We start from the raw sequence: 25,627 nt of genomic DNA, 5'->3' as shown, positions 1-25,627 counted from the left end.
TCGAAGTCTAAAGGAGGGATTCCTCTTATTCTGCCTATTCCTATATATGTTTTCATTTTTTTTTTTTATGCCGCCCACACTACCCGAAGGTCTCTGGGCGGCTTACAGCATTTAAAATACAATAAAATTATGTAGCAATTAAAATACAATTAAAATATATATAAAATTGCCATCGGACCCACAGCTAATATTATTTCAGTTAAAAGCCTTCTGGAACAGGAAGGTTTTGACCTGGCGCCGAAATGTCATCAGTGTCGGCGCCAGACGAATCTCAGTCGGGAGGGCATTCCATAGTCTGGAAGTTTTTGAAGCTTTTTTTGTACCCAGTTAGAAGATGAATGACTACCAGTAGCTCTTTAGCATCTCAGGAACAGGCCTACATTCCCAGCATTTGAGACTTTGATGTTGGGTCAATTCCCTGGAATCACTTTGTCCTCCAGGAGAAAAGCCAGCTTGTGTAGCCTTGGGCAAGTTTCATGGTCCTAGGAAGTCCCAAAAGAAGGGAATGGGAAACCTCTGAGTACTTTATACCTCGGGAACCTGGCAATGGGAGCAATTCAGGTAGCATGCACTGTTGTTATCAGGGCTGGCTGCATGCAGGTGATGGGTCCTATGATTCAGCTGTGGTACATCTCATGGCCCTAAATAACTGTTATTTGAAGTATTTTGTTTTGCAAATTTTGGAGAGAAAACCAAGGAAGAGCATTTGTAAGGTAAATGACCACTCTTATCATTACAAATTGTCTGAAGCAAAAGTTGTGCAGAATGAGAGACAGCATGTGTAGAAATTAATTAGAAATAATATATTAATCTTAAGTTCATTACTATTTTTCATCACAAAATTAAAAGATACAAATTTTAAAATGTATACAGTAATTATAACTATTAAATACCTGTACTTCTTATTTCTGAGTAACAGCTATCACTTCTTGTTTCTGTAATTTGCCACTGGCAGTTTTTAGTAATTTAAAATGATAATTTTAATTCAAAATTTTAATGAAATTTACAACAAATTAATTTCAAACATGTTCTTCATGTTTTAATGTAATTGTTTCTGTATCTTCTTTCATAACATTTTGATGTCCAGATGACAATAACTTTTGTATGTACTGCTGTCAGATCATGACTACATCACATAGTTTTATCTCTCCCTGCCAAACATATTTTCTATTAATTTTTTTTCATGCCTTTAGGTTGTTATTTCTCCAGAAGACTCTATATACTGCAAAGAAATCCTTTTATCGGCCAATAGTGGGTAGAGATGCTTTGGGGCAGGAAAAAGGGAATGGGGTTGTAAAGTTTGACCCTGTAAATTCAATATAAACCTCATATTTAAATATGTCTTTGTACACTCAGTGAATATATTATGCGTAAATAACTTAAAAATGATTGCATCAGGTTTAAGATTTTTATCCAGGATAGTTATGTTTAAAATATTTCCAAAATAATATCTTATGCCCTTTGAAACTTTAGGGAATAATTTTCCTTAGAGTGCTGGCAAAGAATTATCAAATTAATAGTCAAATGTCTCTTTTCATTGTTTCTGATTGACCTTCTTGTGACTCTCTTGATTCATTGTACCTGAAAAACATCCTTCTTTTGAAAACAAGGGATGCTGACTCAGTTTAGGAGTATGCATGACTGTGATATCTGGAAACTGATGTTTAAAAAAACAAGCAAGGGTTGTAATGTTGCTTCCTCAGTGCAGAGCTTTCAGGGTTGTCATGAGTAAAGTAAGTTTCGTTTCAATTCAAGTTGTCTACAAACATACCACCTGTTTTCTTCAGAGCTATATAATAAGTGATTCCCAAACATTTATTATTTATTTATTTATTTTTGACTTCTACCCCGCCCCTCTAGACAGGGTCTACTTGGGGCGGCTTACAAACTGTTATAAAACATCATAAGTATAATCATATAAAATCGGCATTGTAACTATCAAAATATATCATAAAACAGTCACATGATTAAATCAACAGATTTAGAAGTTCAAGATGGAGAAAAAGAGAACTAAAGAGAAAAAAGAATCGGGTGTTGACTGGAGGGAAGGCTTACCTAAAGAGCCAAGTCTTTAAATGACTCTTAAAAACACCCAGCGATGGTGCCAGGGTGATTTCCGGTGGCAAGGCGTTCCATAGTCGAGGGGCAACTGCCAAGAAGGCCCGGCTTCTTGTACTTTCTTTCTGAACCTCTCTCGGTGTTAGGCCCCTCAGCTGTCTTTCCTGGATAAAACAGGTGACTCGGGTAGATCTAGGTGGGAGAAGGCGTTCCGCCATGTATCGAGGTCCTAAACTGTTTAGGGCTTTATAAGTCATCATCAACACTTTGAAGTCGACACGGAAATGAATGGGAAGCCAATGCAAGGTGGCCAGAGTGGGAGAGATGTGCTGGTATTTTCTCATCCCACTGAGAGGTCTGGTCACCGCATTTTGCACCATTTGAAGTTTTCGCCACAACCTCAAAGGTAGCCTCACGTAGAGCGCATTACAGTGGTCTAATCTTGAGATTACAAGCGCATGGACCAGAGTGGTGAGGGCCCCAACATCAAGGCAGGGACTCATCTGGGCAGTCCGCCGCACATGGAAATAGGCAGAGCGGACCACTGACACCACCTGGGTCTCCATGGTGAGCGCCGGGTCCAGATGTACCCCCAAGCTGCGAACCTCACTCTTCGCGGTGAGAGTCACCCCCCCCAAAAGAGACAGAGTTTCCCAAACTGCAGATGGAGGGGCCACCCACCCTCAGGACTTCCGTCTTGCCCAGGTTTGAGTCATGATCCCCTTTTATAATAGCAAGGAACCCTATATGCCATATTTGCATAAAATGCCATTTTTGAATGGGATAAGGTCATCCCTTCTCATACATACATACACATACACACTAACTCTAATATCCAGCTCTGAAAGATCAATTAATACATTATTTAACAAGGGTTACCCACAACCCCCAGAAAACACTTTGTGATCCCTTTGAAGATCTTGACCCCCATTTTGGAACATGCTGGTCTAAAGGGTTCTCATTATAATGTCTGGATGTTCCTTTTCTACAGACTGAAGCAAGAACTTTTTAAACCAGATTGGCTCATCAAACATCTTACACTGGGAAAAAAAACCAGAGTATGCTTTGGTACTTGTTTGAACCTTCTGTTTGTGGTGTTCTCTCCAGAGGAGTCATTAGCATACAAGGTTGAAATCCACTAGTAAGTTGCAACTGGAGTAGGCCCATTTGAATGCATGGAACTTACAAGAGACTTATCAAATCCCCAATGACTTAATGGGCCTGCTCTAGTTGTGACTTGCTACTGGATTTCAGATGGTGTGAGTTTGTTATTAGGTGTTAGCACCTTTTGGATTGTGGCCTAACTACCTCTTCACTATCCCATGTGTGCAGTATGGAAATTTTCATGTAAAACCGTGCAGGGTCTAAAAAAGAAAAACAGATCACAGAAGTCCTCTACTAAATCAGATCAAAGGTCCATGTAGTCCAGCATTATATGAGGGGTAGATACTGCTGGGAAGTCTACATGTAAGGCATAAAAGGAATATATTGCCCTTCCCACCATTTTTGCCTTGATCACCTTGCATGTACAGGTAAACTGCTTCTGAAACTGGAGGTTCCAACAACATATTGGTCAGAATCCTCTCGCACAAATACACATAAAGGCATAACATTTAGAGGTGACTTGTTCCAAGTTAAGAAATTTCCATGGACGTTATTTGTTGCTTGATATGGTGTGCAATGGATAATATCTACAGAAATTTCTTAACTTGAGGCAATTTGCCACTAAAAGTTATGCTTCTTGCTCAACAGTATTTCAGCCATTGTGCCTAAGACATATCGACAGGCCTAGTCCATTGCAGAGAAGATGTAAGCCATAGAAGCTGAAAGAGGAAGTTAAAATGTAGGAAGCATAGTTGTTCGACAGCACTGGCAGTGGACCTTGTGTCACTGTGTTTCCTACACACAGTTACATGGGAGCCTCGGAGCTGGCTAGTGACAATGTTAGGTGACTGCTAATGTGTGGATCTTTCCCATCTAATGCTGAGAATGAAGAAGGACACCTGTTGAGTATAATAACTGATTAATTCAATTTCTATACCTCCCATCTAGCATATGCTACTCTGGGTGGTGCACCTCAGGAATAAGCACAGTTTCTATAAAATAAATTGATAGTATATTAATCCTCCTCTCCAAGAAATCAACATGACAAGTAGCAAAAATATACTGATCACCATACAGACTATCCCTTCCGTCTCCTCCATTAACATAAGCAGTTGAAGTGACTCTGCCCAAAAGGCTCCTTAAAAATCAGTTTTTAAGTTGCTTTTTAAAGGCACAGACAAAGGGCATCTGGCATAGCTCCTGTGGCAGCATATTCCACAAAGAAGGTGCCACAGCAATGCAGGCCCGGTTTCTAGTTGACATTTCCCAGGCCTCTTGAGGTGTTAGTGTACGCAGGCACAAGGTCTGTGAGGACCTGGTCAGGCAGGCAATCAAACTTGGCAGAAAACATTCAGTAGTGAGGTTCCAAATACTTCAGGCCTTTGTATATCAAAAACAGCACCTTGAACTTGGCATGGAAGTGAACTGGTAACCAATGGATCCAAGCCAGAATCAGGGTAATATGGTCAAATTTCTTTACTCTAGCAATCAAAGCAAAAAAAAAGTGCTGCTTATATACCACCCCATAGTGCTTAACTCATTCCCTTGGCAGTTTACAATTTAATTATCCAGGCAACACATTGCCCCCCAGCAACCTGGATACTTAATTTACTGACCTCAGAAGGAGGGAAGACTGAGTGAACCTAGAGCTGGTTACCTAGGATTGAGGTTGTCAAGTCCTGAGCTGGTAAAACGGATTGGGAACATAGGAACAGAGGCATCTGTCTTGTGCTGAGTCAGGCTATTGGTCCATCTATCCTAGTAGTTCCTAACTTTAAGTAACCCAGGTGTTCTTGGATTGCAACTCCCAGAAGCCTTCACTACCAGTTGTGCTGGCAAGGGTTTCCGGGAGTTATCATCCAAGAACACGTGGGTTACTCAAGGCTGGGGACCACTGATCTAACCCACTTCTGTCAACTCCAGCCAGCATCAATAGTACTCTAAGGTTCCGGACAGACTTCTTTCCTAACCTTCCCGGCAGACCTTTGGTATTTTCTCGCAGTGCTTGCTAACTAGCAGGGTGATGCAGTGGCATTTCAAACAGCCAATGGGCATAACATTTATTCTCTTGTTTTGTTAAATGTCCCTCTTAGCAGAAATCATCACAAGAGGAAGCAGCTTGCACCTACAGCCTATTGTAATGTTGCAGGATGCGTGTTCGATCCTCTGCAAGGAGGGTTTTTTCTTTATTTCTTTTAACATAATGGAGCTGTCAAGAATGTTACGTGCATCTCTGCAGCTTGACATGGTACGGTGCTCTCTACCACTTTTGTCAGGATTCTGCTAACTTCTTCTACCTACATGCACAGATCAGTTGACCTGCAGGGCTAGTCATATCATCCACTGCTGTCTCTGGGTTTAGATTTAAAAGGTATTTTAAATTATTAATATTTGAGGCACTATTGCAGCAAAAACAGCACCTCAAAGAATAGCAGTGTGACCTGCTTCTTCTTCTTCTTCTTCTTCTTCTTCTTCTTCTTCTTCTTCTTCTTCTTCTTCTTCTTTCCATCTGCAGGGATTTTGGAAGAGGACAGCTACAATTTTGCTAATTCATGGGCCAAGAGCAGCGAGGAGAAGCGATGTGAGAGAGTGGTCTCCCCAAGCCGCACCTGCAACATTTCCTCAGAGGCCGCAGATAAGGTTTGTGTGGTGACACTTTTATTTTCACAACAACATAAGAGAGAGAACCCTCCCACTTAAGTAAATGGGTATTTCATTTCATATAAGAAAAGAGAAGTGAGTATTTGCATAACTTCAAAGTGTTAATGCTTACATACAAGGCCCTAAACGATTTAGGACCTCGATATTTGGCGGAATGCCTGCTCCCACCTAGATCTACCTGGATCACCCACACGAGCCAGGAGGTGAGGCTGAGGAGCCTAACGCCGAGGGAGGCTCGGAAGGAAAGAATACGAAATCAGGCCTTCTCGGCAGTGGCTCCTCGCCTCTGGAATAACCTTCCTCCAGCGATTCGTGCAGCCCCTACGCTGGGCATATTTAAGAGTCAACTAAAAACATGGTTATATGTTCAGGCCTTCCCTCCTGTCAATACTTAATTTCCTTTCTCTTTCCATTTATTATTTGTTTTATTATAAGTGGTGTTGTTTATCTGAAACATTTTTATGCTTCACTGTATACTTTTTATGGAAGCCGCTCAGAGTGGTCGATTTGACCAGATGAGCGGGATATAAACAAACAAACAAACAAACAAACAAACAAACAAACAAACAAACAAACATCATTAATGGTCCAAACAATAGAATTTCAGATGAAGGGAGATCTTGCTATGTTAAACCATTCTTGTTCCCTTGAATGATGTGGGTATTCCCACATCAGATGTTTCCTGAGACTGCTACTGACTAGCAAGCTGGGGGCACTTCCCTTCACCTCATTTTTCTCTGAAAAGTTTGTAAATTTGTGGAAAGAACTTCAGCGTGCTTTTATTTTTAGTAGCAGACAAAATCTTTATTGTACAATCAACATATCATTGCAATATTAAAATAGGATTAATACACCACCTTAACATGCCATACCAACATTTCAATGTATCTTCCCACAGGAAAAAAAAACTTGCCAATAATGTAATGGCAGTGCCCCTCCGGTGACATACTTTTACTAATGTGTTGATGTACTGGGCACAATTTTTTTTAAAAAAAATAATGTGCACTAATGGTGGCCATCTTCCTGACATTAATTCTGAAAAAAAAGCAGAGCAGGTTGTGCACACAAGCAATCCTGGTAAGGAATGCACTGGTACAACAAAGGTACAAAATAACAAAACCCTCCTGGCAATTGGGCAATGTTCTGCAGTGACACTGCTAGCCAGGAAAATATCTCGGTCTTGACTCTGCGGCGTGTGACCAGGAAAAAAATACCAACATAATTGGTGGATAACTAACATAACATTTATCTCATGTGATCAGGGCCTCAGTTGTGTTTAAACCTATCTGTCTGTCATAACTTTATGGACTACTTTATACTCTTCTCCATCTGTTGATGACTCAGTTTCTTGTGGGTGACTTTCCTCCAATTGAGAACCTTCTCTTCCTATTTGACCCCCCTGGTCTAATTGCTTGCTTAACAATAGCACTTTTAAAACTCTAAAGGTTCCCCTTGACATTTAGTCCAGTCGTGTCCGACTCTAGGGCACAGTGTTCATCTCCGTCTCCAAGCCATAGAGCCAGCGTTTATCCGTAGACAGTTTCTGTGGTTACATGGCCAGTGTGACTAGTAAAGATTGTAGTCTTGCAATAATTTCATTTTTTGTAATTAATGGCAAGGCACTATAGGAGTCCATAAGGCCTATCCCCTCATTACTGAACGGGTTCCTTTCCTAAGAAAAGGTCTTGCTTCCTTTGGTTCTGAGTTGGAAGACTAGACCAATTAGAAAAGAAATCTTTCTTATAATTTCCTATTTCTAACTGGGGCTCCTTCCTCAACCAACTCAGCTCCACCTAGATTTATTATGTTCCCTCTATCATAATGGTGGGGTATGTTGCGTGCTTCTATGTCTTCCCATTGTATAAGATCTTCTCTGAATTTGTTATCTTTTCCTAGTTGTTGTTTTCCTTGATGGTCCTTCTCCTCTTTATCAGGGTGGCAGTATTTTCAAACAACCTGGAAACAGAACTTCTTTTAAAAAAAACCCCAACTTTCTTCTGCATAATTTACTAACTATTTGACTCATAGAAAGTAACAACTGCTTGTTTACTCTTATAGCTATTACTCAGATATTCAATATAAGTAATATTGGCTCCGATATTTTCCCCAGATATAAATGCTTACAGAAAGCAAAGAGATGTAATTTGTGCTGTCTTTGAGTAAATAATCCCTTAGGTTTTGGATAAAATATTAATTTCTGCTGCAAAAGCTTAAGCTTCCAGATTTATTTATCAATATTCTCTTGCCTTTTAGATGTTGTGTCAGTATCTTGGTCCAGATATTCATACTCCCCCATAGTGCTTCAAGCACTCTCTGGGCAGTTTACAAGTTAATTATGCAGGCTACACATTGTTCCCCGCCCGCGACCTGGGTACTCATTTTACCAACTTTGTAAGGATAGAAGGCTGAGTCAACCTTGAGCCGGCTACCTGGGATTGAACCCCAGGTCGTGAGTGCAGTTTTGGCTGCAGAACAGCAGCTGTACCACTGCACCAAGAAGCTCCTTTGCTGATCAAAGGAGCTTTAGCCCCTTTGGTATACTTGTTGTCTTGTGATTTGCTGATCTAAGGAGCTTTTGTTGACTGGGCTATCACTCATGTCAGTTTCCGAGCATTTAACCAAAACTGTTATCAACTTTTGTAGAAGTAAACTCCTGATATAGTGATGACACCTGAAGGCATTATGGTCTCTTGCTTTTGGAGTGTATTGATTACATATTCTTTTGTCACTCAGAGTTGGTAAAGCATCCTCCTGTACTTTTATCTCTGATATCTCTGATGTACATGTCATCCAATGCTGAACTGGAGTGGAATTTTGCCACTTCTCTTTTCCCCCCATTCTTTTTCTTCTTCTGTTTCATGGGGGTGAAGTAATCAGACAGCTTGCTCTGCTTAGCTAACGTCTTCTGTTTTCTAGTTAAGACCATATTATATACTGTACATTTATTCAAATACAATCATGTGATCTTCTGGTTGCTGCAGCATGGCGGAGGGTGGGGTTTCACTTAACTGGGGTTTATATTTGGGCTTATATTATGAGCATCCTGAAAAATCATGCTAGGGCTTATTTTCAGATTAGGTCTTATTTTCAGGGAAACAGCGTAACATGTCTTTTCTTTCCCTTTTGTAAGGGACAGTAGGAGATTCTCATTTCATTTCATTATCCTTCTCTTATGTCCTGAGCTTTAACTCCTTTGCTTTAATTCAACAAAGTTTCTTCTTACAGTTGAGTTGAGTTAATTTGGCAGAGTTTCTCTTCCCGTTTTTCGTATCCAAAGTCAGGCCCATAGAGGGTTTAATGTCCTATCATATCTCAAGGCGCAGGCCACAAATGTCATTATTCGACGTTTTTCAAATCTCTCTCTTTCAGAGGCTCCCTTTTCGGTTTCAATTTCCTCTTATACAATATCAAGCATGTTTTCCTCCACAGGCATGGATATCTTCAGCGTAGTTAATGAAAGGAAAACATCCCTCCTGGATTTTCTTGCTCACAGTCTTGCTGCTTTTGAAGGACTTTAACCAGTATAAACTGTTTAAAACTGAAGAGAGACCAATACTGATAAAATGGTGCTGCCTCACCAAACCAGAACCAGAACCACCTGCTTGTGGATCAAGACAGAACCAGGGGATCAGCACCAACTAGCATGTTCCAGACGATTCATGTTAATCTGGATCTGATAGAAGTTGCAGTCCAAGAACCTATGTAAGGTCACATTTAGTTAGCTCTGGCCTACATGGAAAATCCCAAGAATTATGTTCTTGGGATTGGCCAGCAGTGTATCAGCCTCAAAACAAAAAGGGAGTTGACTGTGCTTTAAGGTTCCCCCCACAGTACCAACTTTGCTTTTACCAGCCTAGTTTTCACCATGCATTTCCTTCAGCAACACTCAACAACTGAAACAATGGGCTTGTTGATAGAAAACAGTGAGATTTTGTTATACATACCCTGCTTGTTTTTCTTACCTTTTATCTTTCTGACGGATGATGCTTCCATCTTGATTGAGCCAGTTTACTCCTCCCACATCTAGCCCTACTTAGACGTGTTATTCATTAAAACATAGTACACAATTTTGATTTGTTGTCCAGTCCTAACCTACAGCAGCAAACATCTAGTTCCCCCATTCCTTCCCACTTTAATGTGGCCAACAGATCAAGCCCAGAATGAGACTGTGCAGGAATAAGCAACTTTGAGTTTTGATGGCAAATCACTGGTGTCCCCCATGAATGGATATCCTGAAAGGTGTTCCTAGTGAAACTATTTGGCTTTTTCCCTTAGAAGTTAATGGCTGTAATTCATATCTACTAGAAGAAAATAAAAATTGCATATAATCTGCCCTCCACTTCTGCAAGGGTGTGTGTATTAAATTTTAGTTTACAAAGCCTGGAAGCCTGTTGGGAGTAAGCCATATAAAATCCAAGGCTTACTTTTGTGTGAAAAAACACTTGCAGGATTGTGTTGTGAATATGCATCAAACATGATCAACTAAGTCACCAGCAATTTTTCTGTTTCTGTTTCATGGTGGCCAATGGCTATTCTGGGCTAGTATATTCTGGATCTATATTGCAAAAAGGGTAGTTTTCCTTTCTCTGCTCTAACACAGAACTAGACCTGGTCTAAGACACTTAGTGCCCAAAGGGGAATATCCAAGAGGCATCTTTCCCCCACGCCGCCAGCTTGTTAACAGGAGAACTGCACTTCTTGCGATGAAGGCTGTGCTGGTGGAGGTTTAAAAGAATTGTATTCCACCAAGGTCAGATCCCACTGGCTCACACTCTGCTGATCTTCAATGGTACTTAAACTGTGCAAATCACAAATTACGAAATTAGACCACTGCAGTTGTGTCTGCGCCATCTCCCATTGAATAAAGCTGATTCAGCAGAAGAGACTTTCTCCTTCGGACTGGAGAAGTGAAGCCTCTGAATTTTGCCAGTTAAGGAGAGTTTTACAGCATTTTCAAACATTAGTCCAATCTGTTTTTTCTCCTTAAAACAAAACATTGTTCTATTAATAGCAATCCAGCAATTCCAGCGCCTGGTCAAGAATTTTGATCTTTCACATCATGAACACAGCTTTCTTTGTTGGCAAACTTCTGCTTCAGCAATGCAAAGCTCCTCCATTTTACAGCTGCAATGTCTCTCCCATTGTAACTTGCCACTGTCAGCTTTCAGAGACAGAGAACAATACGTAGCTGTAGTTGAATTGCTTACTGGTAAGCTATGGAATTTGCCTCCTTGTTTTGTCTTTTGCAGGCTACTGCTCAGAGGGCTTATTTGAGAGGTGCTTAATGGTGCTGAACTTTTCCCAGTAGCTTCAGCGAACGTTGTAATTATTAGCACTTGTTGCCAGAAATGTTGTGTGAAGTACTGTTGGAGCTAGGAATTGTTACAGATCAAAAATCTGGGCACCTCAAGGTGCTTATTAAAGCTACCTATTTACATCAAATATTAATAAAATACAAAGTGGCTTTACAAAATGGATAAGGCGCAGCTCCTGAAGTCATAGGCCTAGGCCTGGGAAAGAACATGCTCCTGTACTTCAGGGATAACTATGCGCTTGTCATGATCCGTCATAACCCAACTGAGTGTAATTATGGATTTCTCTTTCCCTCTTTTTTTAAAAATAAATTGATGGAAATCCCTGAACTTTGTTGTCCATGATCTAATTCTCTTTGATTGCTGTTCAGATATGGTGAGGCTTTCAGTTAACCATAGACCTGTTTGCACATACAGTACAGTATCTGATTATATGTTTATATAATCTGCTTTTCCACCGCAAAAGCATTAGAAATCAATAATGGACATTTAATTAGCAAAGGAAATAACCATATTTGCTTTCATGTTCTCACCAGACTCTCTTAAGATCTGTTGTTATACCCTCTATGGGTTTTCTTCCTAGAACTATTAGGCTTAGATTGAGGGCTGTGAAATCTGAACTATTACTTTAATATAATTATTGACATAATTACATCATCCCAGTGTTGAACTGCTGGATGTTTCCTTCTGTGGGACATATGGGACAAGATTTTTCTGTTGCTTCTGCTCGTTTTCTGTTTGTAAGGAACTGCTCCTAAGGAGAGAGAGTATGGGCAAACCTTTAGCCCATTCCTTAGATGCCAATGCCAGCATGTTCTGTCAAAAAAGGTGGCCCTTCCAGTCACTCAGAGCCAAGGTAGATGTACTATAGTTGGAAAAGATGCCATGTTTAAAAACACGGATCTCCTAGATTAGTTGTTCATTTGTCCCCCCCACAGTGTGAGAGACAGGTGAGAATGTGCTTCTCTTCTCTCCTGGTGTACAGTATAATTCACACAGTCAATGTGACATCCTTTCTTCACTTATCTCTGGTCCATAAACTTAGGGCTAGACTATTTGTTTTTTACATATTGCACTTCACTAGAAGAGAAAATCCCTTAAATGCTGAGAATATTTGATTGTCACAGCACAAGCTTCCATAGTTTGCAAACTAGCCTGCTTTGTTTTGTGATTGGTCATCAGCAGCTAAGTATAGGCTTCACTTCTAAGTACAGTTGCTTCATCATGAAGCCCTGCCAGACTTTTCTCTGGAACACAATTGGATTTATATTTCTAGTGACAGATTATCTGTAGTTTGATCTTCTACTGTGAGAATTTCTGTGACAGTTCCAATTGTTCTGTATCTGCAGGGTGTTCTAGAAATTTGTCAGCTACTAAGGACATCCACTGCATTTTCCAAATGTCACCATATCGTTGATCTGGAACAATTCCTTGATCTCTGTGAAGAAGACATGTGCAAATGTGCCAACGAGAAATACTGTCACTGTCCCGTTTTTCTTGAGTATGCTAGAGCCTGTGCTCAACAAGGTGTGATTCTGGAAGGATGGCCAGCTAGCAGTGCTTGCAGTAAGTTTTAAATACTTGGATTCTAAAATATCTAATTCTGAATGGTGCTGTGCAAGCCAAACTTTGCAGAAGAATATTAGAGTGAGTCATATCTTGGCCTGAATTGAAAGTCAGTGATGCCCATGATTCTCTGTCTGCATAGATGTAATCTGGGAGGAGGGGAGGTTGCTGTGCCTTTACAGGCCGTTTGTGGATGTCTTTGGAAATGGTTGCAGAGCTTCACTGGGTGCAGAATACTGCTGTGTGAGCACAGAGCTGTGCTTTCTCTGTAGAATGCTAACTGACAGAGAGGCATCCATGGCAATTAATAGGGTGCGTCAGACCATTTTCAGGCTACAAAAGTTTGAGATATGTTCATACATAAGTCTCTTCATCCCAGTTCTGAATAGATCTATGTTTAAAAAACACCTGCAAATATTTTCCAAATATTATTGCAAATTCTGTGGGAAATATTATATATTTTAATATGAAAATTATGCATTTTTGGTACATTTTCATATGTAATGCAAATATTGGAAAAATGCAGAATCTGGAGGGGAGCTCTTTTCTGATCTACAGATTATTCCAAAGGTGTAAATCAAGCAAGCTCACTTCAGATTTGGACCAAACAAAATCATTGTAAGATCCTAACAACTTTGTGCAGGTCTATGTTAATGTCTTTTGCAAAAGGCCAGTTTTCAGCAAGTCTAGCTTTAGTTGTGTTACATCAGAGAATTAGTAACTGCTTTTACAGTTAGTAACCTAGCCTGTTGACCATGCACCTCAGGTCCTAAGCAGCATAATCCTACACATCTACTCAGAAGCAAATCCCACTGCGTTCCGCAAGACTAGTTTCTAATATATTTTGTAAGACTGCAGCATCACAGTGCAGAGAAGGGCATGCGACCAGGTGTAGAACTGCCTCAGCTATATATATCTCGTTTGCTACATCAGGGCAATGATGTGCATCACACAGAGGCTGAAATCTAGTAGTAAGCTGCAGCTAGAGTAGATCTATTGAATCAGTGGGGATATGGTTAACTCAACTTCTCTCTGTCTCCCTCATTCAATAAGCTTCTTCTAGTTGCAACTCACTACTGACTTTCACCATGTGTGTCAGATGTATGAATTTTGAATATCCATGCATGAGTGCTGACACTTTAGAGAAAATTTGCAAAAGTTCACAATAAGAAATGGTAGAGGAGGTAGGCCAGCAGTTAAAAAAGCAGCATAAACTTAAACAATAAGACACTTCTGAATTTTCTGTAATACAGTCACGTTCAGGGGACTGTTAAAGGTAAAGGTTCCCCTTGACATTTTTTTTAGTCCAGTCATGTCCGACTCTAGGGGGTGGTGCTCATCCCGTTTTCAAGCCGTAGAGCCAGTGCTTGTACGAACACAGTTTCCATTATCACATGGCCAGCGTGACTAGGGAACTCTGTTTTACCTTCCCACTGAGGTGGTACCTATTTATCTACTCGCATTTTTACATGCTTCTGAACTACTAGGTTGGCAAGGAGCTGGGACAAAGCAACGGGAGCTCACTCCATCACGTGGATTTGATCTTACGACTGCTGGTCTTCTGACCCTGCAGCACAGAGGCGTCTCTGCGGTTTAGCCCGCAGCGCCACCACGTCCCATGTACAGGGGACTGTTAGTATTCTTTATTATATCTTCTAAGCTTAGGCCAGGTGATTATTATTATTCTGAGGGCGGAACCCAGCTTGAAAGACGGGGCCACTCAACATGTTCTGTCTGCTTATCTCTTTGGTGATTGTGATAAGGAAGGTGTGCAGGGATTTGCATTCTTTCAAAAATTGTTGTTCAGAGAAGTCCATGTTGGGCATTTCCTGGACGATCAGAGGCACACTACACACAGCTTTTGCTGACAGGGTGATGGCCTGGCAGATATACTGGGCTAAATTCAGATATGCTGACACAAGTTGCTAAATTCTGTGCTGCTGCAATTAAAATCCGTGAAGGAAAGGTTCCCCCTAAAGCGCAGCTATAGGATCTGTAAATTGGTGTATACCAATTTGGTATAATGATCACATGGGCTCTCTGAGCATCAAAGTAACAATGTTGGCATTCTATGCAAGCTGTAATAGCCTGTAGATAAGGTCTATGATAGGGAGGTAGGAGATATTTAGTAAGATGTATATATGTATATAGATATTTTAGTGCTTTGGTGTTTTTAGTGTTTTTAATGTTTTTATATTGTTTTTATGTCTCCTAATTTAAAAATGTATCTTACTTTTGCCGGTCAATGACCGCAATAAACATTTATTATTATTATTAACAATAACTTTTGAAAAGCCAAGTAGGCAGAAGGCTTCAATTTCAATAAATCGTCCTTCCAATTAATTAAGCAGGCTACTGTTTCTAAGAAATTTATTTGTTTGTTTATTTATGCATCTCAAATGTGTGTTAACATTTTTAGGGCCAAGATGTCCAGTTGGCTTGGAATATAAAGAGTGCACCTCTCCTTGTGCCAAAACTTGCCAGAACCTGAATATCAATGAAGTGTGTCAAGAAAAATGCGTTGATGGCTGCAGCTGCCCTGGTAATTTATTTGCTTATCTATTTACCAAAGGAATCTTTGGGCAATAGCATCATTTGTTTACAGGGAAAATCTTTGGGCAAGAGCATTTCCCATTTTACTTAAAGAAGGAAATCAGTGTGTCTGTATTCAAATGTCTGAAAGTACTGTATTTATCTCTCTTCTCACTCTCTCCTTTCTGTTTCCCCAAGTAAGGCAGTTCTGTACAGCCTGTATGTGTGTCTTATGAAAGGGCTACTATGTAATAAAAATAAATAAAGGTTTATGCACGTTCCAGTGTGGTTGATGATCATCCATTAATTATTTCCCTTTACGTGCAAATTCTGGGTTGCTTCTGAATTCAGCTGTTAGGGAAGGAAACGGAGGGGGAGCTTCACTCTGAGGGGGTTTCTTCTTCTGAGCCTGGAATATCTGTATAATATACTCTTTTCAACCAAACAGACCCTCGGTCACATGCTAGCTCACCAACTATAGTAGTTTGTAGAGCAAAACTGAGCCACGAGTTGTCTGCTGAGGGCCTTCGTTTTCAACTTTTCTGTTTTCAGGGAATCTGTTTCATGTGAATTTATCTGCTGACTTGCATGCTTGCTACAAACCCCCCAGAGCGTCACAGAATATTTGAAGAACTTGCTCTGGAACACAGTGTTCACACAGAGTCTTACTATCATCCCACACCCTATCAGCCTTTACTTGGTTGTACTTTCTAGAATAAAATGAGAACAGCATGACCTCCCAGGTATTGTTGCACTGCAATTCCCATCATCCCCCACCATGGCACATGCTGGCTAGAGACAATGGGAGTTGTTCAGCAGTATGTGGAGGGCCACATGCATGCTAAGGGGAAGGATGGTACACTGGATCAGTCCTAGCATGACGTAGAATGAGGGTCTTGTGTGATGGAGAAACAAAAAGAGCACATTTGCGACTCCTCCCTCCTCTGGGCCAGTCCTTGCTGCTCATGAGAGAGACTTGCTTTGAGCGGCTCTTCAGACTGGCTATCTTCCTGGATGACTACCTCTCAGGATTCCTCACAACCATGGCAGCATGGAAGAGTGATATGGAAAAATTGCTGTGATATGGTACGGGCAATGTTCCTGGTCACCCCTTCTGTATTGGCTTGGCTGTGAGATCCTTCCGAGCCAGTGAGGGTATGCAAAGGTGGCTTGACTGCTGTTGCATCCTCCTCTCGCCTTGCCATCTTTTCTTCAAGTGGAGCAGGAGTGTGCTGTCTTCAGGTGTGAAATGAGGGCCATGACATAGGAATAGGACTTTGTTTTCTGCATCAGTGTGATGGGAAAGGACCCACAAACAACCTTGCAACCATTGCTTTTTTTCTCTCCCCCTTCCCATTTTACATTAATTGTAACTGAAAAAGAATAGTTGATTTGGGATACTCTGTGGTGAAACTTACGTGAGCTTTTGTTTTACTGTTTTATTGGGGATGACTTGGATGAGAAATTAATTGTCCAGTTTTGCCGTCTTTGAAGTTTGAATGAATTCTTACCATTTCCACATAACAATTAGCTTCTGGAAGTTTTACGTCCATTTGTTTCCAGGAGGCCTGATCCCCTAATCTTTTAAGGGCTTAATTATACCCCATGGCACGATTCTTTTAATAAGTCCAATGTTGGTTCCTAAAGAACAGAAGCTTCTTAACTAAGATGGTTTAGTTCCATATTTCTGCCCTACCAGCTTCATTGCATGCCTTTTCATTACTAAAGGTGTATTGACTCTTCCCTAGACATTTGCTCCATTTTGTGGGGTTGGGGGTTACTACCCTAACTGTATTTGTATATTACCTGTGTGTGTTTTCTGGGGGCCAGGGATTGGTCAGTTGGGTACATCCCCCAAATATCTGAGCAGATGGCCATGTGTTTGGTTTCAGGAACACCTTTGTATATTAACATAGTATCAGGGTAGCTTTAAGGTGAATATGCATTATTCTGGTTCATTTCCCATAGTGGCAAACTGCTTCAGAGTCAGGCTAATTGAAGGAAACAATGATGAGAGCTCATTTCCAATATAGAGAGCAGTGCACCAAACAATTTTATTTCTCTTGTGTATGAAAGGGAAAGGGTGCTTGTGGAGAAGTCATTTAAATCTTTCTCAAAGATAATCTCTTAACACCCATCGTTTAACAACAACAACAACAGAAACAGCTCAATTTAATTTTTTCTCAGATTTCCCATTCAGTACAATCCTACTTATAATTAGTGCATTAAGCAATGTTCCAGAAATCTAGCTATATGAATATGTCTTTAATGAATACTCTTAATAATATCCTTGAGATGTTGACCCGTATTTCTCACCCCTGCCCTCCCCTGGAAATGTAAATGTCCTAAAGTTTGCAGGAGCAGCAATAATTGAATGGTGCAGATAATAAATCTTATGTAAAAAAATGACTTTAAAAACATTAAATGCAGAGTAAGTACAATTCAAGTACTCTCTCCCATTCTCTATCTATCTGCTCTCTCTATATATATACATATGCTACATCTAGATCTCTATCTATCATTAAAACATCTGCTGTTCATTTTTAGAAGGCAAGCTACTCGATGGTGACTTCTGTGTTGAGAGCTCTGAGTGCTCCTGTGTACATTCTGGCAAGCACTATCCTCCTGGCTCTTCTGTCTACCAGGACTGCAATTCATGGTAAATATGATGATGTGAGGAAATTGGTGGGTAGTTTATAATGGAAATCATTTGTCACAAGTGATTAAGGAGGATTGGAAGGTGTTGGCTCCTTCCAGTGTAATTCATACGCCACAGGATTCCTGATGCACAGTATACTTCTGGCCACTGAATACCAGCCTACCTATTCAGCAGAATCAAGTGGTAATATGTTTCTTGGATTGTGCTGTAGCAGGTGAAGTTTTAGTGCTCTAGCATCAAACCACCACTATATCTTCACATAGAAAACTGGCATGTTAGAGAGAGAAAAGCTAAGTGTAATTTTGTCCTTATCATACTATTGAAACTTTATTGGTGGGGGTAACATTAGAATGCAAAGCTGTGTGAGTGGAACATGCAGTGGTATAGTCCAGGAAGGAGTTTTCCACTTGACTCTGTTGCATGCATAAGATGGCCCTCAATGTGCACACCAGTGCAATGGCAGGAAATGCATGTGGAACAAGTGTGGTTGCCTAGGGCAATTACCTTATTAAAGAGTCCTTGGTTACATGAGTTTTAGTTCTTCTATTAACATTTTCTTCTTAATGGTAAACTTGACCTAGATTTGTATATGCATAAACCTGGAGTTCTAAAGAAATACATTTTTAATATGTAGATAATGTACTGCATACATTTATCAATGCAACTATAACCTTGTTAATACTTCTCATTTTTAAGAGAAATTAGCCTTTGAAAGAAATCTGCTGCCTGCTCAATCATGGCAACTTTTTAGTTGATCAAATGGTCTTAAACTGTTGACTAAACACTTCAGCCTGCGACAAGCTCTTGTAAACATAAATTTAGAGTATTGCCCCTGCCAAATATGTCATTAGCCATCAGTAAGTTTAAAAAAAAGACAGATTGGTAAAATCTTGTTTGTGTGACTCCTTGAATGATAGGAAATGCCTGCACTGACTTCATGAATTTACAGCAATTTGCCATTGAAACGGTACCCTGAGGGTTCTTCACTGGTGGGCTTAATGAATGGCATTCTGGCCAACAATTGATAGTCATTATCATTAGGAGGGATGTTGTTACTTTCAGTAGAGAATTAGGTTAACATAAATGGGTGTGTATTTGGTTATTTTCAGGCTACAGTTGTGTTAATCTATTGTAGCAAAAATAACAAGGTTCTTTGGGCACCTTCAAGACTAGCAGGTTTTATTGGGCACAAGGTTTTGTACACTTCTTCAGTTGCATCTGGAGAAGTGGGCTGCAGTCCATCCAAATAATACTTGCTAGCTACAATACTCCGAAGTACATTTGATTGACATTGTTACTCTCTTTGCTTAGATTAAATTGGTGTTCAACAAGCTCACATAATAGTACAGTGAAGCATGGTATTATTTTGCTCTCTTTGATCTTATTTTCAGCTTGTACATTTCTTGCTAATCATGCTGTGCAGGTTCCTTCAAGTTTATGGTATGCAGTCTAACAATTTCAATCCCACCAGTGAGCCAATAGCTACAAAATTCTATGGGAGCTGGGTGGAAATAGAGGAGTAGCTACAGTATTTGCCTTTCAGCCAGTCCCACTTACGTAAACTTCCCCACAGTCTCTCTCTGTCTCACACATATGTTCACATGTAACTAGACATTATCCCCCCATCTCCATGAGAACAGACAAATGAGCAATACCAGCCAATATGGTTGCTAATTTCTTCCAGCCCTTACTTTCCTGAATAACTGCCTTTGCCACCCAACCCCGGAATAAAGACGCGAGACAAGTATTATGGATTAAAACATGGGCCACACTTTATTGATAATCATTCAAATAATTTTTTGCCAATCAATTGGCAAAGGGGGGTGGCTGCTGTAGTGCGGAAACAGATAAATCCGTAATCATATGGGCGAGTCCCTGGACCCAGGTTCTCGCGGTCTTAAGGACAGCAGGAACTTGGCTGGCCGCTAATAAACACCTCCCGACCTCGAGCCATCTTTACTTGATGACTGTTGGTCCGGAAGTGGCCCAGCGCATCTTTCCCACCCAGGTGCTGAATCGCACGATTCGCAGCCCTGGGAAGTCCGATGCGGTGTTAGCTTACCTGATCTTAAAGTGGGACTCACTGAGAAATACTTGTTTTTTCCGCACTACCCGCCAGTGTGACCGGATTTCCACCATAAAATGCCAACAACCCTTACCAGTGTGGGATAGGCAAAAAACACCCCCATCCATGTGCCAATCAGGATGAAGGTCAAAATTCCTATCCGGCCCCTAAGAGGCGACCAGAAAAACTCACACTAGTATAGGGTGGGCGGGTGGGTGCCAGAAAAAGAAGAGGATGATTAGTGAAGAGAACGCCCCTTATATAGCCAGGGGCATTCTCCCACTTTCTGAACAAGTCTCATGAGACCCTGAAGATCTCGCGTCTTCCGTGGAGGTGCGGCAAAGCTTAGTCGCTCTGTCAAAGCCTCGCCAGCTTGTCAGCGACTTCGTCATTATCTTAACAACCTCATATTAGGTACAATTTACAATTCTTGAGCAAGTACAAAGTTTCTACCTCTTCTGCACTTCAGGTAGGGAAATCAGGCTGATAGCGAGGCATAAAAATATTTAATCATCCTTGTAAAATATCTGAGAACTGCAGAGCTGGAAGGGGTCCTATAGATCATCAAGTCCAGCCCTGTCAAGGAGGCAAAGAGGGGAATTGAACTCACAGTCTCTGGCTATGCAGCCTGATGCCTAAACCATAGATGTATTACTGTAGCATATAGCTTAGTTCTGATCATGCTATATACATTTCCTTTCCCAGTGTATTTTAAAACTGTTTACACTACTGGGAAGTTGTATCAGCATGACCTGAAATGTCCTGCGTGTTCTCAAAAGTGCTGAAAATATTTCTGATAAAAAATTATCCACCCTTGATTCCTGTGATCTTTGTAGACATTTTGCTCTACTGAACTGGATCAGTGTGCTGTAATTGGATCAACACATTATCAAACTTTTAACCTAGTCAAATAGCCCATGATGTTTGAAAGGAGAGTGAAGAGCGTACGTGGTCCTAGGGATGAGAGGAGAGGGGGCGAAGAAAAAGGAAATGCAGATAAATGAGAAAACTTAATTTAGGATGATACCTTCTAACCAAACACTCTCTAGATGTACTGAAGTATAAACCCCACTATCCCCACATGGTATTTGCACTGTGGGATGAATGACTAAAGTGAAGTACCAGACTGGAGAAGGAAAGTTAAATGGCAAAAAGAGCACTTTTGAAAAAGCCAATGATAAAATTCACCACAGGGGGCAGTAGCATCCACCAAGTAAACATATGCTATCTTGTTTCTTTCAAAAACTAAGAATTATTTTAACAGATTAAAAATCTTCTTGCTACTGTTAATATAAACAAAATTTGAGCCATCTAACGGTTAATGTAATTTTCTCTGCCCACTTTCCAAGCTTTGAATGAAGTGGTAATGAAGCTAAAAAACTGTAACCGTAAAGGCCATCAGTAGTTCTGCCACATGTTAAATATGGCACTGACAACCTTAAAAGCGTCCATTAAGGACATCTGATCTGGAAGATCTGTAGGTGACTCACACTGTGCCTTTTTAAAATTTTCCTTCCCCCCGCCTCAAAAAAAAAAGTTATAGTATAGTATAGTAGTAGCAGTGGTTGTGGGGAGGTTAGGAGATGGGCTGCAGAAAGAGGAAAATCTGATTTCCCCCCTATGCTGATTCCCCATTGTAAATGATTCCTCCTTCTGTTGTGGAGTTATTAGCTGCAGGGAAGCAGCAGATTTACAGGTGTTGGAATAAGAACTTCTATCCTTCCTCTTCTCTGGCTAATAGTGGCTGAAAGAAATGCCTGCACTGGGGAGTTAATGTGGGGAAAAGAGCTGAACGTATCTCTGTGTCCACATCCCTCAAAGATTAGTATCCAGTCAAACACCTGCTCACTAATTCTTCTATGAATATAATAGAAATTAAATTTACCTGTGTAGCTAATTCATTTTTCCAAAAATTGTATGTCTTAGTATTTGTAGGCATGGCATCTGGATCTGCAGCAATGAACCTTGCCCAGGTATGTTGAAACTGGTACAAAGAATGACCTGCCAGTAAGTCAGTATTATATATTGCAAGAGTTCCAGCTTGTGAGGAATGTCTTGTTTTCCCTCCCCCACCTCATCTTTTGAAAGCAAAACTCATGTCCTTGCCCATCTGTTAACCTGGCATGAGGAGCCTTGTGGTGCAGTGGTTAAACTGCAGTACTGCAGTCAAGATTCTGCTCGCAACTTGACTTTGATTCTGACAGGCTCAGGCAGCTGACTCAAGGCTGACTCAGCCTTCCATTCTTCTGAGGTCGGTAAAATGAGTACCCAGCTAACTGACATAAGTGTGTGCAATGTATAGCCCATAATTGAATTGTAAACTGCCCAGAGAGTGCTTTAAGCACTATAGAGCAGTGTATAAGTAGTACACTTTAACATAGTTATCTAATATTTATTTATTTTAAATATTTTTACCCTGCCTTTCTCCTAAAAAAGAATGGATTGACCCATTCTCAGACAATCTCCTTCCCATCCCATTTATGAGTCTCAAGTATCTGCACAGGGAAAAAAAATTAGAGCAGAATCTCTAAATTCAGCCAACTGTTTCCTTAGACTCTATGGAAAACTTCCAGAAGTCCAGGAACTATATACACATCTACGTAGGGACCTTTCAAACCACAGTGCAAGCCACCTCCAAGTTTTTTCTTAGAAAGGACTCAGGAGAATATCAGCCGTGGTCTAAGAAACTGCTATCTTAGATAGAAACTGCACACTGCTATCTTTTGGTTGTATTCTGCAAAGTGAGAATGCTGGAGGTGGGCCAGATGCCTTAGTCTGCCATTACTGATCCACACTTTAATGCATCTCCTAAGTCAGTAGGATCCCTCAAACACAATGTGAAAACTCTGTATTATTATAAAATTGCAGTCATACCAAAATGAATTAAGTGAAACACATTGGTAAGTCCTTTATACTACTTACAGACTTCTGTACTCTCAAGGGAGTATACCTATCCTATTAATTTGCCATATCATTTGAGAACTGCTGAACTTAAACAGTTTTATCAGTCCTACAGATTTTAGGGCTGTTTATTTGGATTGCAGAGAGAAACATGTTTTGAGACAAACAGACTTCTCTGTGTTGCTGCCCACTCTTAAAGAGATGGGAATGTGCTTAGATCAACTTCTTGCCTTTTTTTGTGTGTTTGGTTTTCCCTTCATAAATGTGAGAGAATTCTGCTGCAGTCTGAAAAAATATGGCTTGGTTCAGTCTGACATCAGCATTTTTTTGCTCTCTTATTTGTTTTCTTTTTTTCTTGTTCTCCTTCCAGGTGAATGCTCTGTCACCGGCCAGTCCCATTTCAAAAGCTTTGACAACAAACATTTTACCTTCAGTGGCATCTGTCACTACCTGTTTGCCAGAGATTGTGAGGAGAACTCATTTTCTGTCTTCATCGAGACAGTCCAAGTAAGAGCACCTTCCTGCAAGAAAAAAAAATCACACACACACCAAGTTGTGAACCTAGCTCACTATGACGTTGTAGCCATTGTTCCTAGTTTGGACATAATGGAAGCTCCAGCGAAGTGTGGCTTCCTGGTTTGTTTGCTCAAGTGTATCCTGGCTTATTAAGTCACAATTGGGTCATCTGAGTGCAGCCAATGCTGGGGAATAAGTAAAATCTCAGCATGGGCTACATTTGTATGGTCAAATCCTGGTGCAGCAACAGCAGAACTGTTCAGCATCAGTGCCTCCCATATCTGTTCTCATATTTGCCATGAGTTGTTTGTGCATGTAGAATCTCAGTTTTACTTTGTCTTCTCTTTAAAAAAAAATCCAACAGAATCAAAGGTATGTGTGTTCCTTGCTCATGGAAATACTTGACATACCTATGTAATACATGTCTGTAAGTTTTTGTACTAATATATAATCATGGTTCTCTGCCTCACCTCTCTCTCAATCTGGCTACATCCTGAGAACTGAAAATTTCTCTGTTACATATTCATAACTCCTCGGAACAATAGTTTATTTAAGAGAGGGGATGTCTATTGAACTAGTTTAAGTATAAATGTAAACATGCTGTCACTCATGAAAAGCTGCATTTTTCTGACCCCTGTGTTACTGTTTTGTTGTATTGGGTGGGTATATAAGAACAGCTATGATGGAATATCTGAATCACTAGATTAGGCATCCTTCAGTCTCAAGAGACTATGGTAACATGCTCTGTATGGAGGACTTGGAACAACATCTAGTGTGGCTGAGAAGAATCTGAACCACTATTGAAACAAATTTAACATGACATCCTAGCAATGGATGGATTGAAAATGCATCTAAATTGATAGAGCAATGCACGTTTAACATTTTGCTTTCCCTTTAGTGTGCTGATGAACCTGATGCTGTGTGTACCCGTTCAGTCTCTGTTCAGCTCCAGGAAGAAAACAACATCATTAAAATGAAACATGGCGGTGGCATTTCTTTGAATGGACAAGATATACAGATTCCTTTCATGCAAGGTGTGTCATCTTACTACTAGTAGTTCAGATTGGACCACAACTTACTTCTCCTGCACCGCCACAAGGGAAAGCCCCCAAGGAGTAGAGTACATGCTCTATATATGAAAGATGAATGGACTGGCATGCATCAATATGGTACTAGGGCCTTTATGAACAGATACTGCACTGGAGCAAATCAACAGAAATACCCTGTTAGCAAGTGGTGGTGTAAATCAGTGGTTCTTAACCTTTGTTACTCGGATGTTTTTGAACTGCAACTCCCAGAAACCCCAGCCAGCACAGTTGGTGGTGAAGGCTTCCGGGAGTTGCAGTCCAAAACTCCTGAGTAACCCAAGGTTAAGAACCAGTGGTGTAAATGTTCTTTGTCCTGTTTTGCCTCTGCTGACATTAGTTTCAGTCTTGTGTGATGTGGACACAGAGACGCACTATCAATACTAAGGGTGCAAAACAAAGTTGAACAAATGCCTAGCGCGGACGGGTCCTGCATGTGGGGGTACTAATTCAGATTAGAGCCTCATGAGCCTACATGGTAGTAAACGTGCATGGAAAGGGGAGTCACACATTAAGGACTTACTACAAAATGTAAAAGTCTCACTACCTTTGTTGCCTCTGCCAGGGAAGTAGTTCTGCCTTGCTTCAGTGGAGCACTGAAAGGTTTTTCCCACAGGCTGTCCCTAAAAGAGGGATTGGGGAGAGGGAAGACTTGAAGAACATGCCTTCCCTGAGCCGTCCCTGTGCTATTGGGAAGAGGAAGTTATGCTGACTTCCTGCTAAGCAGGAAAGCAGCAGGAGGTATCAGTAATGTGAGATCTTTGCCACTCTTAGCCATAGTGGCTAATAATCCATAGAAGGTTTCACAGGGACGAACAAGGAAGCCTAATCTCTAAAAATAGAAATGGAAGACAAAGAAAGCAGTCGACCAACAATTTCTGTTCTCTAAGAACTGCCCAGTTGAGAGTTCAGAAGTTGACATCGTACTTGGAAAAACAGGGATGGCAAACCAGAAACCAGTGCTTATTTATTTCTATAAAGAATGCTCAAAACAACTGTTCCATTTCATCCAAACTACATGCTCTGCAGTCATATTGTGTGTAGACTGTTGCTTAGATAACCTAAATTTCCAGCAGAGCTTAGAATGATTCAGTCATTCGTTTGATTTATATGCCACCCATCTAGCCAATTGCTATTCTGGGTGGTGTACAACAAAAATATAAAATAT

At 40.6% G+C, this 25,627-nt stretch overlaps 1 protein-coding gene across 1 annotated transcript in view; it reads left to right on the top strand.

Moving 5' to 3' along the window:
• VWF (von Willebrand factor) overlaps positions 1 to 25,627 on the top strand; it is a 172,954-nt gene that overhangs the window by 9,885 nt on the left and 137,442 nt on the right. Inside the window, exons 6-12 of the mRNA XM_020785775.3 lie at positions 5,678 to 5,802; positions 12,485 to 12,701; positions 15,121 to 15,243; positions 17,781 to 17,892; positions 21,884 to 21,930; positions 23,229 to 23,365; positions 24,273 to 24,408. Of these exons, the coding sequence (XP_020641434.3) occupies positions 5,678 to 5,802; positions 12,485 to 12,701; positions 15,121 to 15,243; positions 17,781 to 17,892; positions 21,884 to 21,930; positions 23,229 to 23,365; positions 24,273 to 24,408 (897 nt within the window). The remainder of the gene's footprint in view (positions 1 to 5,677; positions 5,803 to 12,484; positions 12,702 to 15,120; positions 15,244 to 17,780; positions 17,893 to 21,883; positions 21,931 to 23,228; positions 23,366 to 24,272; positions 24,409 to 25,627) is intronic.

Source organism: Pogona vitticeps, chromosome 5 (genome assembly GCF_051106095.1).
Source record: "Pogona vitticeps strain Pit_001003342236 chromosome 5, PviZW2.1, whole genome shotgun sequence".
Taxonomy (NCBI): domain Eukaryota; kingdom Metazoa; phylum Chordata; class Lepidosauria; order Squamata; family Agamidae; genus Pogona; species Pogona vitticeps.
Note: the sequence above shows the minus strand (reverse complement) of the source record. Positions and strands in the feature narration are given on the sequence as shown.